We start from the raw sequence: 19130 nt of genomic DNA on the forward strand, positions 1-19130 counted from the left end.
GCCACCCCCGAACAAATCTGTAAGGCAGCTACTTGGACAAGTCTGACAACCTTTGCCCGTCATTATAGGTTAGATCTCATGACGGCTGGGGACCAGGCTTTTGGAAGGAAAGTCTTACAGGCTGTTGTCCCACCCTAAATGGAGTAAGTCTCGATTATCCTCTCGGGTGCTGTCCTGAAAGACGTTTTGGAAAATTGCAAGTTAGACTTACCGGTAACTTGTTTTCCAATAGGCTTTCAGGACAGCAGTAACCCGCCCTTTTTTTATGCTAATGCTGTAATACTATGATATAACTGTCGCTTATGTGTTGCAGCTGGGGCTGGAGTTCTCTACAAACAACTGATGAGGCAACGTGGAGGATTCCAATTTAAAGACTTAATTGATGAGGTGTTTCCTGTGGGAGGAGGAGCCATGATCTCTCGGGTGCTGTCCTGAAAGCCTATTGGAAAACAAGTTACCGGTAAGTCTAACTTGCAATTTTCCGGTGCATGAGGTCCTAGTAGATACCATTAAAAGAGAATGGCGAGACCCAGAAAGGAAACCTTTCTTTTCCAGAGCATTAAAACGCAGATTCCCTTTTTCAGAGGATGAAGCTGCTGTATGGAACAAGTCACCTAAACTGGATGCAGCCTTCTCTCAGGTATCCAGAAAGACAGACTTGGCGTTTGAAGATATGGGGGTGTTAACAGATCCCATTGACAAACGGATGGATTCTCTACTTAGAAAATCCTGGGATTCCTCTTTAGGCAACCTTAAGCCGGCCATGGCCGTCACAGTGGTGGCACGTAACATGGAGCACTGGCTAACACATATAAAAGCTCATATTGAAGCCGGAACTGCTAAGGAGACAACTCCTCCTTCCCAATGCTCTTGAAGGGAATCGCATACATTGCTGACGCCTCGGCGGAGTCGGTCCGCATGTCTGCTAGATCTTCTGCCTTGGCCAACTCAGCCAGGAGAGCCCTTTGGTTAAAGACCTGGCAGGGGGACAACGCTTCAAAAATAAAACTTTGCGGGGTCCCTTTCACTGGGGACTTGCTGTTCGGTCCGGATCTGGAAGCGGTTCTTGATCGAATGGCCGATAAAAAGAAGGCCTTCCCTTTGAAGAGAAAGTTGGGGGAACAGCCTAGAAAGAAGACTCGCTCGCAAAGGAAGTTTAATTTTCCTAGAGCAGAGTCTCAGAAAAGAGTCTGGACCAACAAGGGTAGAGGGCGCGGGGGAGCGATTTTTCGCCCTCCTGAACAGCCCCGAAAGTCCCAGTGACAGGCTAACCCCAGTGGGAGGAAGACTGGGGGCCTTCCTCCCACAGTGGGAGTCAGTTACCTCCAATCGGTTTATTCTGGGGATCGTAAGGAGGGGTTACAGACTAGAATTCTCAAGTCCCCCCCCCCACACAGGCGGCTGGTTATGAACTTGCCAAAGTGTGCGGAGAAGGCAGCGGCACTAATAGCCTCACTGGAGGATCTAGAGCGGCAGGATGTGATATCACGTGTCCCATCCGGAGAAATTGGCAGGGGTTGCTACTCCCACATCTTTGTGGTTCGGAAGCCTTCAGGGAAATTCAGGCTCATCCTGAACTTAAAGCCCCTGAACCTATCAATCTCCTACAAGAGGTTTCGGATGGATTAAATTTTCTCTGTAAAAACACTACTCCCTCCGAATTGCTACATATGGCGTCCATAGATCTAAGGGACGCCTATCTGCACATTCCGATTGCAGAGGACAGTCAGAAGTTCCTCAGGCTGGCGGTAAGGTCCGGGGAGGGAGTAGTGCATCTTCAGTTCCAGGCCCTCCCCTTTGGGCTCTCCTCTTCGCCCTGAATATTCACCAAAGTTTTGGCGGAAGTTATGGTGTTTATGTGCCTTCGGGGAATTTCGGTAGTCGCATACCTGGAAGACCTGCTCCTTTTTTTTCTCCCTCCCCAGAGCAGCTGGTCCAGGATCTGCAAGTAGCGAGAGGTATACTGGAACATCTGGGATGGCTCCTGAACTTGGAGAAGTCCAGCCTGGTTCCATCCCAGAGGATTACATTCCTAGGTTACATCTTGGACTCAATCCAACGGAGAATTTTTCTTCCTGAAGAGAAAATTGCCAAAATAGATAGAGCCTTGGCAGTTCTGCAGGGCAATCACCAAATCACCATAAGAAGGGCCATGTCAGCCTTGGGGTTGCTGACAGCTGTTCTCCCAGCAGTAAGGTGGGCAGGAGTGCACTTCTGCCCTTTACAGTGGTTCATTCTGAAAGTTTGGGACCACACTCAGAAGTCCTTGGACTCGGCAGTCTTCATTCCTGTACAAGTGAAGAGGTCCCTGTGGTAGTGGAGAAAGGCAGCAAACCTATCGCAGGGCCTGGAGTGGGTTCTGCCTGTGTCCAAAATTGTGACACCGGATGCAAGTGGCACCGGTTGGGGCGCACACCTGGGGACGAGTCTGGCACAAGGTTCCTGGGGGGTCGAGGACGCAGTACAGTCCTCGAACTGGAGAGAACTAAGGGCCATTTTTCTGGCTCTCAGAGCTTTCCAACAGGATCTCCGGGGACATCATGTACAGATCCGTTCAGACAATTCCTCAGCGGTTGCTTATGTAAACCGACAGGGGGGCACCAGGAGCAGTTCCCTTTGGGGTCTGGCGGAGATAATTTTCAGTTGGGCCGAGGTCACGCTACTCTCATTATCGGCGGTTCACCTGAAAGTGGAGTTAAACCAGAGAGCAGACTTCCTCAGCCGGAGGAAGTTGAAGGAAGGCGATTGGGTCCTAAATCAGATCATTTACAAGATGATTATCGAAAAGTGGGGGATCCCATGTGTGGACCTTTTCACTTCAGGGGAAAACACGAAGGCCCCTCTATTTTTCTCCCTAAACCGCTGGGACGGGGCGATAGGGGTGGATGCTCTGTCTCAGAGCTAGCATTTTACCAAATGCTATGCCTTCCCCCCCCCTCCGGTTCTGTTGCCTGCTGTCTTGAGAAAATTCCAGTTAGAGGACACAACCCTGATCCAGATAGCTCCACACTGGCCCAGGAGGCCATGGTTCTCGGTCCTAAGGAAACTGGCGGTGGAACCACCCTGGATTCTTCCAGTCAGGGAGGATCTGCTCTATCAAGGTCCAGTCTGCTGCCCTCAGGTGGAGAGGTGGAATCTGGCTGCTTGGCTACTGAAGAGGACTTGCTGAGAAGTAAGGGGTTTTCCGAAGGACTGATAACAACTGTTCTGAATTCCAGAAAAGAGGAGACGCGCAGAATCTATTTGAAGGTCTGGAAGAAATTCAGTTCCTGGTGCGCAGAGAGCTCCTTTAATGTTCGCAGTCCAGTAGCAGTGCTAGAGTTCCTACAGAGTGGGGCAGATAAGGGATTGGCACTCATTACCCTTAAGAGTCAGGTGTCGGCTTTAAGTGTATTCCTTGAACAACAGCTAGCAGTGAATCCCTGGATATCCAGATTCTTTAGAGCTTTAAGAAGGCAGAGACCAGTCGGCTCTCGCCCTTTTCCGGTATGGGACTTATCCTTAGTACTACAGGCCCATACAGAGGGTCCTTTTGAACCTATTGAGTCTTGTACGGTGAAGTTTTTAACCCTCAAGACGGTTTTCTTAGTAGCCATCACTACTGCAAGGAGGGTTAGTGAGCTACAAGCCCTCTCTAGGAAGGCACCTTTCTTTCAAGTTTTTCCGGATAGGATTATTTTTAAAACCGATCCGGCCTTTTTTCCAAAGGTGGTTTCGGAGTTTCATAGAAGCCAGGAAATTTGTTTACCCACCTTTTGTTCAAATCCTGTGAGGGAACAGGAGCAAGTCTTCCACAAGTTAGATGTCAGAAGATGTGCATTAAGGTACCTGGAGGTTACGGAGCAGTTTAAGAAATCTGACTCCTTTTTTTGTTCCTTTTTCAGGGGCAAGGGTGGGTTCCAAAGCCTCTAGACACACTATAGCCAGATGGCTAAGATTCGCTATTGGTCAGGCCTATATAGCAAAGGAGGTGGAAGTCCCAGAAGGTATTAGGGCTTATTCCACTAGGGCTATGGCAACATCACAAGCAGAGTGGGCTGGTGCTACACCCGATAAGATCTGCAGAGCAGCAATGTGGTCAAGTTTTAAGACTTTCGTTAAGCATTACAGACTGGACCTATTGTCTGCCCAGGACCAGGCTTTTGGGCGAAAGGTTCTGCATGCAGTAGTCCCACCCTAGTGTAAGTGCTCGCTTATCCTTTCAAGTGTGCTGTCCTGAAAGACGAAAGAGGGAAAATCGAAGTTACTTACCGGTAACGTTTTTTCCAGGAGTCTTTCAGGACAGCACCGGTACCCACCCAGATATTGTTTTGCCACTAGGACGTGAGAGCATCAGGAATATAAATGTTGTTATGATGTATTCTTATGTCTCCCTAGACTGGCCGGAGGTTCTCGTGTAAAAACTGACGGGCTAAAGGGAAGGGGCGACGTAAAAGTCTGGTGGAGGCGGTGTTTCCTAAGAGGGGAGGAGCTGAGGTCTCTCGTGTGCTGTCCTGAAAGACTCCTGGAAAAAACGTTACCGCTAAGTAACTTCGTGTTTTTTTTTTTTTCGTCAGATCTCCATAATACTTTATTTATTTTTTTTAATCAAGATCTGCATTTTTTTTTTTTTTTTTTTCTAGTGCTCCATAATATTTCTCGTTTTGTGTGTCAAGTTACCACAACACCGTTATTATCTTGTATTTTTTTTACCTCAAGGAGGTTGGGGTCCCTTGTTTGACCTTGTATTTTTGAAATGTACCTGCCTACTCGCAAACAAACTGTCCTTTTTGAAGTAAAACACATAGGCAAGTATTTCTGAAAAATAAACAAAATTTGGGTCATGGGTCATAACAAAATAAAGAGGAAGGCAACGCCAGAGAAGCTGCTGAAATTTGCAAAGCCTTTGTACCCCAGGGCAGACATAAATAATTTTACAGTCAAATTTGGTGGCCTGAGGAGTCCATATAATAGTGAGCACAATCCGGTCCAGGACTACAAGAGATCAGGAACAGCAGCAGATGACATATCTGTCCCCAGGCTGTGGTCTGACCACAGCCTGCGTCTTTTGTCAGACCAGACTGAACCCAGGCCATCACTCTCTGGTCTTCCTTACAAGCTTCCTTCCAGGCTGTGGCTCTGGTGTGGCAGGAGGAGGAGGACCATGGTTCAACTCGCAAATGTTGCTTTGGCTTGTGAGTTTTTCCCTCAACCCCTTATTTAGGGCTTGCAAGATCACTTCCTCGCATAAGAGGCGTTGGCCCTCCTCCATTTCCAGTATTTTGTGGGCTGTCATGTAGGCATAGTCTTCTTGAACACTGGGGGGGTTCTGAGGGCCGCAGTAGCCTTCAGAAATAGGCCAATTGCTGCCTCCTTCAGGTTACTCATTTTCCTGGCACTTTTCTGTGGAAGGCTGAGGGGAGGGACCTGGGATTGGGGCAGGCTACTGGGCCCGGCCACCTCCTGGCTGCCACTTACCCCCGCCACCTCCTGGCTGCCACTTTCCACGGTCTCCTCCTGGCTGAAACTTTCCTGTGTATGAAAAAGGGACATAGTTTTAGTTTTTTGTTCATAAATCACACACAATTTTCAGCTCATGACTTGCAAATTAAATAAATAGAAAAGACTATAATTCTGACCCCAGCATTTTTCATTCCTGTCCCAATCATTTGTGGCCACTACTGTCTATTGATATGTAAAACTTTGGGAAATCAGAAATTTAGTTATCAAAACTAACATATATTTAACATCATTAATTTGACAACCAGAAATATTTTGAAGAATGCTATACCTGACTCAAGCTGGGCTCCTCCACATGTGGCTGCCTGGAAGGCCCAGGTTTTCATCGGAAGCCTCAGCTGGGGGGGGAAGGAAGCCTTGAAGGAAGACTGGAGAGTGCTGGCCTGGGTTTGGCCTGGCCTGCCAGAAAATGCAGTCTGTCATAGTACCACAGACTGGGTACATAAATGTCATCTGCTGCAGCTCCTGATCTCGGGGAATCCTGGAACTTCTTGCGCTCCCTATTATAAGTGCTCCTCATGCCACCAATTAGGGCCTTCAAATAGGTGATGTCTGCCGTGGGGATCACTGGCTTCACAAATTCCAGCAACTGATCCAGCGCTGCCTTCCTCTTTGGTTTATTGTTATAAAAGGGGTGGTTTACCTGCCACAGACAGGGCAGCTCCCTGTACTTATCAATGAATATGGGGATAAAGTCCTCATTGTTGAATAGATCTATTTTCTCTGTAAGACACAACACAAGACAAACCCTAATGTCAGGCGAAACTCCTAATCTTGACCCAATATAGGCCTCAATCTAGAAGCAGTATAGGCCACTGATGCACCAACTTAAAATTGTACCTTCGTTATAACGATCGTCACTTCTGTTACGTCGTCCCCCGCTCACAGATCATATGTACGACGCACGCGTGTTCCGCTTTGTATACACTGCGCATGCATGAAACCCCGGCCGCCCCTGACGTTCTTTCTAGTGTATTCCCTGCCCCTTGTCTTTCGACGCAGTGGGAGAGAACATGGCAGATAGACAACATGTGCATGCAGTGGAGAGCAGCAAAGACAAAAGGCCGGAGCCCCGAACCTCATGATCCCGGAAGAGATTGAAGGCCTCAGTTATGTCCTTTTTTATAGAGATGGTGGAAATCTTGAAGAGGGCCGACTATGATGGGAAGCATGGACCTTACCCAAACCCAAATGTGAGAGAGGCCAAGATCATGTTTAAAGTTGTGAAGAGTCTGCACAGGAATTTTGGGGTACAGCGATCCAAGGAGAGGAAACCCTGGTCAGACCTCAAATTGAGGGAGCAGGATCAGTACAGGAGAATCGAGTGCTGCAAAAAAAGTAAGTATTTTGTCATGTGTTCCTATTCTATTCAACGTTCGTGCTGCTCCATGTGCTTTTCTTTACTGTTGTACATTTTAAAATGGCAACTTTCATGTTCATGGGCACAGTAATCGGTCGTAGGAAACATTGTTTGTTCGCCCACTTATAAGATGTTTTAGGCAGATACAGGTTAACTACATTTGTTCATGCCTATTTGTCTTAAAATAAGTTTGTTTGTCTAGATGGGTTTGTAACTAGAATGAAATGGAAACTTGCTTCAGTGTGAGGAGAGGACACTTAGCAGCTGTTTACACATCTGGACGCAGGAGCACTAGTGTGGGACACCAGAATCCAACTTTTTAGGGTGTCCAACACAGGTTCTCTAGTGGATACTATAGGGGGTGTCACCATGTGTGAAAATTGAACAAAAAAAGGTAAATATTCCAGCTTTGGAAATGAAATAAAAATATCTTCAGCTTGGAACTCTGCCAAAACAGACAATTGTACGACACTTCCAAGCAATGTTTCATATTCCTATTTCTGCCAATATCCGTGTGCTAAGTATACCTTTTATTTTTATTCACATAGGGGAGAAAAAACTCAGGACATCTGAGGACACCAGGGATCCCCCACCTCCAAAAGGAGGGGAAGTCACCAAAACACAAGCAGAGGATGAGGAGGGAGAGGTTTTGGAAGTCGGCGAAATTGTCACCACAACAGGTGAGTGTCTGAGACCATAGCTTCAGGTAAGAGATCTGTTCCTGCATATTTATAATACACGGTGTGTGTGTTGTGGAAGAAGAATCTCATTTCACCAGTGAAAGTGCCCAGATCCTCAGCGGGGAGAGAATGGGGTGCAATCGCGATTTTGAAAATATAAAGCAAAACATCGATGTTTTAGGCAGAATATAAAAGACACAAAAATTTTACACTTTTTTTTTTTTTTTTTTTTTAAAACCCACAATACACAAGAAAAAAAAAAAAAAAGGAAGTTTTAAAGTATTTTAAAAGCCAAATTTTGAAGATGCGCACAGTGTGTCAACATGTGCTATCTGTCGTCAGGGGATATCAATGTATGCGTTTTGTGGGTGCAACCCCTTCCTCACTACTAAAGTAGCTGAGAGGAAGGGGTTGCACTCCCAAAACACGTCTATTGATCCCCCATGATGGGAGCTAGCACATGTTGACATTAGGCATGGGATCAGGAGGGAAATACCCATTTTGAATCCCAATTTGTGTGCATCTTCAAAATTTGGCTTTTAAAGGGGTGACATCACCCCATTTGATGAAGGCAATATTAACACATTTTGGACATACTAATGTCTGATATTGCCTTCACTTTGTCAAAGTTGAACTTTGTAAGTTCCTAAATTCTGTATGTTATGTTTGAAACATGTCTGTTTAACCAAAAAAGGCTATTTCTAATTAATGTGACAAAAAATAATGTTATGCACCAAAGATGTTTGTTCAAAAACACTTTTCTATACGTACATGTGAATGTGCTTTGAGTAAAAAGATTTCTACTCTACAATGTGTGGCTTCTTATTTTAATGATCAAAAGCAGTTTTTGAGTAAAAGTTGGTGTTTACAGTGACAATGGGGGTTATTTACTAAAGGCAAATCCACTTTGCACTACAAGTGCAGTTTCAGTGCAGTTTTAAGTGCACTTGGAGTGCAAAGTGGATTTTACTTCTGTAAATAACACCCACAGTGCTTTCTAATTTGCCTCAATCATGCTATTTTTATGACTCCACAAAATTCATTCGTGGTGCTGAAAATGATGAATATTTTTGTCAGTAATGCATTACATACATAACAAAAACAAGGTGTCTGTAGCAGACCCACAACATAATAATAGTTCGCTGAAGAAGAGATTGTTACCTCATGTATCCAATAAATTACATTTGCACTATTGAAGAAAATATCCAAAAAGAAAAGCCCATTGGAGAACCTAGGAGACAGCTAAAAGATACCCAGGCAGTAAATCAAAGGAAATCTAGAAAGAACAGTGCAGCGCTGGATATATATCCCAAATGAGAAATGTGTTGAATCAATATATCAATACAAAAATTGGTAATAACAATGAGTGACAATCAATAAAATTATATCAACCAGTATACGGTTAATCAGCAGTGGTAGATAATATAAAAGTGAAAAACAAGAATTCTAAAAAGGTGAAGGAAAAAATTTTTTTCTTTCTCGTACATCACGGGACACAGAGCCTCAGTAATTACTGATGGGTTATAGGGTATCATTAGGCGATTGGACACTGGTCACACCCTAGACAGGAAGTTCAACCCCCTATATAACCCCTCCCCTTCCTGGGGATACCTCAGTTTTTTCGCCAGTGTCTTAGGTGTTGGTCATGAATAAGATGTGCTGTGCTGAGCTCCAAAGGAATATCCTATCCTGGGGCAAGCCATGCAGCCGGATCCATTCAAAGTGTCTTTTCCAGGCCGAATTGGATGGTACCCGGGCCTCGTGTCCGAAGAAACGAGGTTTTACCTGTAACGCTTCTCTTTTTAGAGCGCTGGACCCCGTGATCCAGTATTTGTTTTTTTCAGCCATATCCCTGGGGGGTGCTTTACGGGGCCAGAACTGTGGATCCCCCTATTCATTAGGGGGCCCCAGTCTCTGAAGGTTTTTTTCTCTAAACGGAGCCCAAAGTGAGAGGTGAAGATTGGGTCTGTTGCAACAGTACCCTGCAGGATAAGGTAAGGGAGACTCCTTAAGAATTTTTCCAGTTCTTATAAGGTTTCTCCTTTAAGTAAATGTATGCTATGTCTATAGTCGCCACTGGGGGCTGCCAAGAGCACATACCTTTTCATGCTTGATCTGTCTTGTCTTGGTGTCCACGCTGTACGTTCCTTCAAGCCATGCTCCAGGTAGGATGTGGGTAGGGAGGTTTTTTTCCTACAGGGATTCTCCCCCCACGGCTTAGGTAAAGGCACAGGGAAGCGATAGTATGCCAGGCCGCCGCCATTACAGCGGCTTTCCATCCACCGGCCCTCCTCTCTCCTCCACCCCGGCCCCCCCCTCCATGCTATCTGAGGATCTAGAGCCTCGGCTCCCGTTGGAAACAGTTTTTTTTTTAAAAGGACGAGGGGGTGGCGGGGGGGGGGGTGGTTGGAGTGTTAACGCAACGTCGGCGTGGTGAAACGCTCACATTGCAGGCTGCATACAGGCTATAAGGTGCACTCTTTTCAGATGCACACGGCCTATGGAGCGACACAGAGCAGACGGGCACATGTGAGGTGGGAGACACAGGCATTCCCAGGCAAACATTTGCTTGAGCACCAGACTGAGACTTGTCAGTGCATTCTGGTAGTGTCTCTGCTTTTTGTGTTTTGCACTAGGGGCAAAAGAGGTACATATACCCCGAAAAATAGTGGCTCTAAGGGACTTCCTCAGGCTCTGAGGACCCCCCCCTTCTGCAGCACCTTCCCCCCTGAAGGACCGGGGGAAGCTGGCCAGGGTGAACCGTCGGGGTCAGGGGCTGCAGCTGCTTCTGGCACTTCAGCCCCTGTATATATTACACTGGAGGGTCTTTCCTCAACCATTAATGGATTAGAGAAAAGATTGGTGGCCTTAATCGCTCTTCACTCTGTGAAAGAAAACGCACTAGGTCCCCCTCTGCCACCCAGGACCCTCAAACAGAGGAACTCTGGGGGAAAAAGGAGAGGAATCCCTCTGAGGATCGGGATGAGATTTATGACTCCTCTTCTGAGGAATCAAGTGGAGAAGGGCCCTCTTCAGCTTCTCGGGATGAGAAGGTGTTAGTGCAAATTTTGGCTGGATTGGTCCGCTCCACATTCAGGTTGCCCGTATCTGAGTCCGTTAAAGAAACCCTCTTTTGGTTTGGGTTCACTGAAGCCTCCTCAAACTATGCATGCTTTTCTGTTTATGGTTACTAAAAAAGTTTATTTATTCTGAGTGGGATCACCCAGATAAACATATTTTTTTTTTCCGCCTAAAAAAGTTGCAACACTTTATCCTATGGAGGAAAAATTTACTAAGATGGGGGTATACCGGCAGATGACGCCACCATTCCTCCGTATATAAGTCTCGCTTGTCTTGTCAACAACGCTCAGATAAATAGGGATCCAACTGATAAGAAATTGGAATTCCTGTTGAAAAGTGTTTTCTTCTTGGCAGGTTCAGTGGCAGAAGGTCCTAATAGCTCAACCTGCAGTGGCAGCAATCAGTCTGTCAATACTTGAGAGACCATGTTAAACAGGTCCTCAAAGTTTTACCTGAACAGCAAGCCCGGGGGTTTGCCAATCTACCAGCGGCTTTGTGTTTGCTGTTGACGCAATTAGAGATTCTATCATCCAAACCTTTCGCCTTGCGCTTGGGTTGGTACATATGCATAGAATCTTATGGTTGAAAATTTCAGCCGAGTCACCATGTAAGAAGCTTCTGGTTGGGTTTCCCATTCATGGTGCAAGGCTGTTCGGAGAGGATTTGGTATACGTCCCTCTTTTAAACAGGCTCTGTCCCCAGTGCCAGGAGCATCAGCCTCCAGGCAGTCGCGACGGCCTCCTCCGTCAGGCTCAAGAAATAAATCTCGACCCAGGGACAAAAGAGGTCCTGTGGGAGGAAGCCTACTAGACAAGACGCTAAAGCCTCTTTATGAAGGAGTGCCCCCGCTCGCTCGGGTGGGAGGAAGACTGCTACAGTTCTCAAGGCTCTGGTAGGAGGATTTCCAGGACAGATGGGTGATGTCCACATTAACTCTAGGTTACAAACTAGAGTTCCGAGAATTCCCCTCTCCTCGTTTCCTCAGATCAAATGTTCACAGAGACCCAGAGAAAAAGAAGTCTCTCTTCTAGCATTGAAGCGACTATTGTCGCAAAAAGTTATCGTGGTTGTTCCCACGCAAGAGCAGGTATTGGGGTTTTATTCAAACCTTTTCACGGTTCCAAAACCAAATGGAGATGTCAGACCCATTTTAGATTTTAACCGGTTCAATACAGGGCATTTTCACCCCCTTCCTTCCCAGGCCAATTTTTAGTTTTCAGAGCTGTCGCACTTTAAACGACAATTGCGCGGTCGTGCGACGTACCCAAAAAAAAAATTGACGTCCTTTTTTCCCCACAAATAGAGCTTTCTTTTGGTGGTATTTGATCACCTCTGCGGTTTTTATTTTTTGCGCTATAGACAAAAGAAGAGCGACAATTTTGAAAAAAACACTATTTTTTACTTTTTTGCTATAATAAATATCCAAATTTAAAAAAAAAAAAAAAAATTTTTCCTCAGTTTCAGCCGATACGTATTCTTCTACATATTTTTGGTAAAAAAAATCGCAATAAGCGTATATTGATTGGTTTGCGCAAAAGTTGTAGCGTCTACAAAATACGGGATAGATTTATGGCATTTAAAAAAAAAAAAAAAAAAGTATTGTTTTTAGCGGCGATCGCGATTTTTTTTTTTTTTTTTTTTTTTTTTTTCGTGACTGCGACATTATGGCGGACACATCGGACACTTTTGACATATTTTTGGGACCATTCACATTTATACAGCGATCAATGCTATAAAATTTCATTGATTACTGTGTAAATGTGACAGGCAGTGAAGGGGTTAACACTAGGGGGACACAAGGGGTTAAAGCAGAGTTCCACTGGATTCTGGATTTTTTTTTTTTTGCAAACATTAACACAATCAAACATTGACACTTGCAAACTCACTGTTTTTGAGATTGATCTTGCCCGATGTCTGCTTTCACTGTAAAGATCAACTTTATATAAAATCTGTACGGCCGTTTTCATCTTGCTTGTGGGCATGTGAAGCCCACAAGCATTTACTTCCTTGCTCCCTTGATGCTGAGCTACCAGCATTCTTTGCTCTGCATTCTTTGGCTCCACAATGACTCCTGGGAACAATGACACAAGCTCCCAGGAGCCAGTGCGGCTGAAAGGAAATTATGAAATTGCCGCACAATACCCGCCCATATCTGCAGAATAGACAGACTGGAAGCAGAGAGGAACATCTGAAAAACACAGGTACTGTTGAAAAAAAAAAAGTCTGTTTTTATGTTATAAAATAGGGTGGAGTTCCGCTTTAAATATGTTTCCTAAGGGAGTGTTTCTAACTGTAGGGGGCGGGCACATACAAGGGGAGGAGACTGATCAGTGTTCCGCTGTACTAGGAACACAGATTGCTCTCCTCACAACTGACAGGACGTGGATCTGTGTGTTTACACACACAGATCCACGGTCCGGCCCGGTTAACGGGCAATCGCGGGTGCCCGGCGGACATCGTGGCCGCCGGGCACACGCACCGGGTCCCGAGCAACGCGGCGGGCGTGCGTGCCCCCTAGACGCCGGGAATCCCAGGCCGTCATATGACGTCCACCCAGGATGGGAGATCCCATCTGTGGACGTCATATTACTATGTCTGGGTAGGGAAGTGGTTAAGGATCTAAACCGATTCCTAAGGATACGATCCTTTCGCATGGAATCGATCTGATCGGTAGTCTCCATCCTACAAGAAGGAGAATTTCTGGCGTCAATAGATATCAAGGACGCATACCTGCATGTACCTATTTTCCCTGCTCATCAAAATAGAAAAACGCCACTTTCAGTTTATAGTCTGCCTTTCAGGCTAGCTACTGCCCCTCGGGTGTTTACAAAAATCTTGGCACCTCCGCTGGCCATATTAAGGGCCCAAGATATAACTGTAATAGCATACCTAGACGACCTGCTCTTGATAGACCGCTCAGTAGCCCGCTTGGACCAAAACTTGGTCACCACAGTCAACTACCTGGAATACCTAGGTTGGCTCCTCAACTCAGAAAAGTCTTCTTTGAAACCAGTAAGAAGACTAGAGTATTTCGGTCTGGTCATAGATACAGCCCAGAAGAGGGTATTTTAACCCAGGCAAAGATCAGTACCATAAAATAACTGATTCAGGTAGTCAGGGCAAAGAAAGATCCTCCTATTCGCCTTTGTATGAGGCTACTGGGGAAGATGGTGGCTTCATTCGAAGCAGTTCCCTATGCTCAGTTTCATTCGAGACTGCTGCAAAACAGTATCCTGTCTGCCTGGAACAAGGAGGTTCAGGCATTGGATTTCCCAATGCGTCTGTCTCCTACAGTGCGTCAGAGCCTCAGTTGGTTGGTACCCGAAAATCTGCAAAAGGGAAAACCCTTTTTTCCAGTTGCCTGGACAGTGATAACAACAAATGCCAGTCTTTCGGGTTGGGGAGCAGTTCTGGAAAAGTCGACTGTCCAAGGGAAATGGTCCAAGACAGAGAGGACCTTACCCATCAACATTCTAGAGATCCGTGCAAGGTATCTAGCCCTAAAGGCCTGGACACTCAGGTTACAGGGTTGCCCTGTCAGGATCCAGTCCGACAATACCACAGCAGTGCCTTATATCAATCACCAGGGAGGCACCAGGAGTCGTGCAGCCCAAGGAGAAGTAAACCAGATCTTAATCTGGGCAGAAGCATGTGCCGTGCATATCGGCAATCTTCATTCCGGGAGTAGAGAACTGGCAGGCGGACTACTTGAGTCGCCGGCAATTATTCCCAGGGGAATGGTCTCTTCACCCCGACGTCTTCTTGGCCATATGCCAAAGATGGGGGGGGGGGGGGGGGTCCGCATGTAGACCTCTTTGCATCCAGGTTCAACAACAAGATTGATAACTTTGTGTCAAGAACAAGGGATCCTCTTGTATGCGGGACAGATGCGTTGGTGACTCCATGGCATCAATTCTCCCTGATTTATACATTTCCTCTTATTCTGCTACTGCCACGACTTCTTCGCAGAATCAGGCAGGAAAGGAAGTTGGTACTTCTGGTGGCCCAGCATGGCCCAGAAGAGCTTAGTATGCAGAAATAGTAAAAATGGCAGTAGGTCCCCCGTGGACCCTACCGTCACGTCCAGACCTGCTATCCCAAGGTCCAGTGTTCCATCCTGCCTTACAAATGCTAAATTTGAGGGTATGGCTATTGAAACCCACGTTCTGAAGAGTCGTGGGGTTTCAGGTCCTGTGATTTGTACCTTAATGCAAGAAAGCCAGCTTCCAGAATGATTTATCATAAGTCTGGAAAGCTTAGATCTCCTGGTGTGTATCCAGGGCTTGGCATCCCAGAAAATATGTCATAAGTAGAATTCTTGACTTTCTAATGGGATTAGAAATGAAGCTGGCCTTGAGTACCATCAAGGGCCAGGTCTCGGCCTTGTCAGTATTATTTCAATGGCCACTTGCTTTGCATTCTTTAGTCTGAAGCTTTATACAGGGGGTAACGCGTCTTAATCCTCCGGTTAGGGCGCCCCTAAACTCCTGGGACTTGAATTTGGTTCTGTCAGTTTTACAAAAACAGCCTTTTGAACCAATACTTCAAATTCCCTTGGTCTTGTTGACAAGAAAGTTAATTTTTTCTGGTAGCCATTTCTTCTACTAGAAGAGTATCAGAATTAGCAGCTCTTTTCTGTAAAGAGGCTTATTTAATCATACACAAGGATAGAGTGGTATTGCGCCCTCATCCTATCTTTCTACCGAAAGTGGTTTCAGATTTTCATCTAAACCAAGATATTGTTCTACCTTTTTTCCAGATCCCTGTTCTATGGAGGAAAGGTCACTATATTCTTTGGATGTAGTAAGAGCAGTCAAGGCATATCTGGAACCAACTGCTCAAATTCGCAAAACGGATGTTTTGTTCGTACTGCCAGAAGGTCCCAATAGAGGACAGGCAGCGACAAAGTCTACCATTTCAAGATGGATTCGACAAATGATTATTTTAGCTTACGGTTTGAAACAGAAAATTCCACCTTTTCAAATCAAGGCACACTCCACAAGGGCTATTAGTACTTCTTGGGCGGTGCATCACCGGGCCTCTATGGCTCAAATCTGCAAGGCCGCAACCTGGTCTTCAGTCCATACATTCTCCAGATTTTATCAGGTGGATGTGGGAAGGCATGAGGATATCGCCTTTGGGCGTAGTGTGCTGCAGGAAGCGGTACGAGGTCCTCAGGTCTGATTACACCCTACTTTGTGTGGTCTCCTCCCCTTAAATAGCATTGCTCTGGGACATCCCATCAGTAATTACTGAGTCTCTGTGTCCCGTGATGTACGAGAAAGAAAATAGGATTTTTATAACAGCTTACCTTTAAAATACATCACGGGACACACAGGTCCCGCCCCTCTTCTAATACACTTATGTTGCTTTGCTACAAAACTGAGGTATCCCCAGGAAGGGGAGGGGTTATATAGGGGGTTGAACTTCCTGTCTAGGGTGTGACCAGTGTCCAATCACCTAATGATACCCTATAACCCATCAGTAATTACTAAGGCTCTGTGTCTCGTGATGTACCTCAAAAGAAAAGGATTTTACAGGTAAGCTGTTATAAAAATCCTATTTTTAAAGTCCCAACAAGCATTGGTGTTCAAATATGGAATCCTGGATCTATGTTCCACTGCAGGTGCTGCCCACCACCTAGGGAATAGTATTGGAGGCTTACCAGACAGCCTGCGACCGCCCTTATTCAGTGGTGTCAAAACAGGCTCAGTAGAGATATGCAGACCTCAGAATGTGTCCCGCAGGGAGCTCTGTGGACGTTCCTCCAGCCTCCTTACAGGAAGGCCAGCCAGCGACACCAAGGTACTATCCAAAGGAAGCTATCCCGGGAGCGTTCCTCATATAGCAGTCAAGGTTTTTGTCTCCAGCGGAATCCAGCAAGGGTTATCCATAAGTACCAAAAAGGAAAAAAGACTCCAATAGTGTAGGGAGACTAGGTTGGTTTATTTAAAAAATATAGTACAAAACAAATATAAAATTCCTGGCAGGGAAGACAGAAAAAGACTCCACCGCCATTTTAAAATGAAATTGCGTATGCGCGATGGGTGCTTACGTTGTGACCCGGTTTCATCACAACTGACGTCATCAGGGGTACGCAACCGCACATGTGCCTTATAAAGCTCAACGGTGCGCCTAGGGACCCCACAATTGGCTAAAGAGAAGCTAAGCTGAAAAGCTAATTGGTCAACAAAATACTTCATGGTTATCACATGGAGCAGGGGCCTGTTTATATACATAGTGCGTTTCCTTACTAGCGCAAACAAGGCAATGTGCTTATAGAGCTACAGCGATATCAATAGGAACGATGCCGTCTAGTGGCCAGTCAAAAAAATACACTAAATACACAGCATTTAAAATAAGTATTAACCAGAAAGAAAATTCTTTAGATAGTATAATAGTTGGCATATAAAACCTTGCAATAGATATAAACAGGAAAAAGGTTAGTAACCAAAACCCCTTACTCCCAAAGGGGAGATTATGAAAGTACTGTGCATATGCTGCACACGTACCTAAATGTAGTAAGTATAAGCACAAACAATCCTTAAAAAAAAAAAAAATATATATATATATATATATAATATGTGCAAGGAAAAAATCATGGAATGGCTAAGACAAATTATAGTAGAACCATTCCCCAGAGAAATGTATTTATTAGAATGAACAATATATGCCTTAACTGAGGGGGACATCAACTGTTATTAATAAAACAGTTACAATGGGGAACATATTTTTCTATGCCTATAAAAATGGTGCCCTTAGGGTCCCTATTGTGCACAAGATCATAGTGTCTGGAGACACTGCTTGTCAAAGCCTTGTCTTATATTGGTGATATGCTCACCCAACCTGACATGCAACTTCCTAATGGTTCATCCCACATATTCCAACCCGCATGGGCACCTAAGGAGGTACACAACACATTTTGTGATACATATGATAAGGGACTTGATGGAATATGTGACACCTGTACCACTTGATGTAAACTCAGTCAATCTCCTCTCCTGTAACACATTTATCCTGCAGACACCGCACCTCCTGCAGGGAAAAAAAACCAAAAAAAAAAAGTTAAGCGTGTGGGCGGGTCTGGGACATTAGGTGCCAGTATATGTCTGAAGTTAGTGACTCCCCTAAATAGGACTCGAGGTTTATCGGACAGCAAAGGTCCAAGGATCCAGTCATTTTTAATGACCGGCCAATGTTTTTTAATAATTCTTTTGATCGCCCAATGCTGACTGGAATAGGTTGTGAGGAAGGCTAATCCAAAGTCCTCTGTTTTTGACCTGTGGGGGTTTATCATCCAGTAGGACCCTACGATTCTTATTACCCACCTCCTGTGATCAAGGATTCCAGAGTTGCATTATCATAACCTTTACTTAAAAATCTAGATTTCAAAGCTGAAGTCTCCCTATAGAACTCATTCAGGTCGGAACAATACCGCCTTAGGCGTAGAAATTGGCCCTTAGGGACAGCGGATAGCCAAGAACGGTGGTGACAGGAATCTAGTGGAATAAAGCTATTCCTGTCGGTTGTTTTAAAAAAGGTGGAAGTGGTAATCACTCCATCAACAACTGTGATGACTAAATCCAAAAAATGAATTTGAATCGGGCTGGCTTCATATGTGAGCACTATCCCCCTATCATCATCATTATTATTAAGAAGAGATAGGAAGGTGGCCACAGATTCAGAGTCGCCGTCCCATATGAACAGGACGTCATCTATAAATCTCAACATGACAAGCTGGCGTGGTTTATCACGCAGAACCACATCTTCCTCCCTTTTGGCCATGAAGAGATTGGCCATGCTCTGAGCGAATTTAGCTCCCATGGCCACTCCCTTTATTTGTAAGTAATGTGCACCATTATGCCAGAAATTGTGTTCCATCGAGAAGTCCAGTAGCTCCATCACGAAATTACATTGTGTGGTGGGGATACTGGAGTCTCGATAGAGAAAATGTTGCACTGCTTCATGCCCTAACCTGTGGGATATTGACATATAGAGTGATGCGACTTCGACCGTCACTAGCATGTAAGTAGCCTTCCACTCAATTCCGCTCAATGTATTAAGAACATGTTTAGTGTCCTTCAGAAAAGAGGGGGTGCCCATCACCAGTGGTTGTAGGAAAAAATCAATGTATTTACCTACACGTGAAGTAATGGAGTCTATACCACTGATGATGGGCCTACCCGGAGGGTTAATCAAATTTTTCTGTATTGTTGGCAAAATATACATGACCGGTAATCTGGGGGCTAGAGGGACCAGGTGTTCCTTCTCTTTTTTTATTTAGAATCCTCATATTAAATCCCTTGTCAATCAGATCATTCAGTTCCCTTTTGTAACCGAGTGTTGGATCAGACGGCAAAAGGGAATAGGTGTCGGTGTCGGAAAGGATCCTTGACATTTAATTATTATACGAATCTTTATCCAAAATGACGATAGCACCGCCCTTGTCAGCAGGGCGTATGATAATGTCATTTCTATTGCATAAGGTCTCTATTCCAACTCTGATGTCA

The 19130-nt window shown here is 45.2% G+C and overlaps 1 protein-coding gene across 3 annotated transcripts in view; it reads left to right on the forward strand.

Annotated features, from left to right (window-relative positions):
• The window catches only part of MRPL45 (mitochondrial ribosomal protein L45), a 216766-nt gene that overhangs the window by 11014 nt on the left and 186622 nt on the right, over positions 1 to 19130 (forward strand). The window contains exons 2-3 of one of the 3 annotated variants that reach the window (XM_073608270.1): positions 6628 to 6837; positions 7408 to 7539. The exons of 1 other annotated variant lie outside the window; for it this stretch is intronic. In XM_073608270.1, coding sequence (XP_073464371.1) covers positions 7492 to 7539 — 48 coding nt within the window. In that variant the 5' untranslated portion in view covers positions 6628 to 6837; positions 7408 to 7491. The remainder of the gene's footprint in view (positions 1 to 6627; positions 6838 to 7407; positions 7540 to 19130) is intronic. One more of the 3 variants, XM_073608269.1, reaches the window with a different exon arrangement.

This window comes from Aquarana catesbeiana, linkage group LG12 (genome assembly GCF_042186555.1).
Source record: "Aquarana catesbeiana isolate 2022-GZ linkage group LG12, ASM4218655v1, whole genome shotgun sequence".
Classification (NCBI taxonomy): domain Eukaryota; kingdom Metazoa; phylum Chordata; class Amphibia; order Anura; family Ranidae; genus Aquarana; species Aquarana catesbeiana.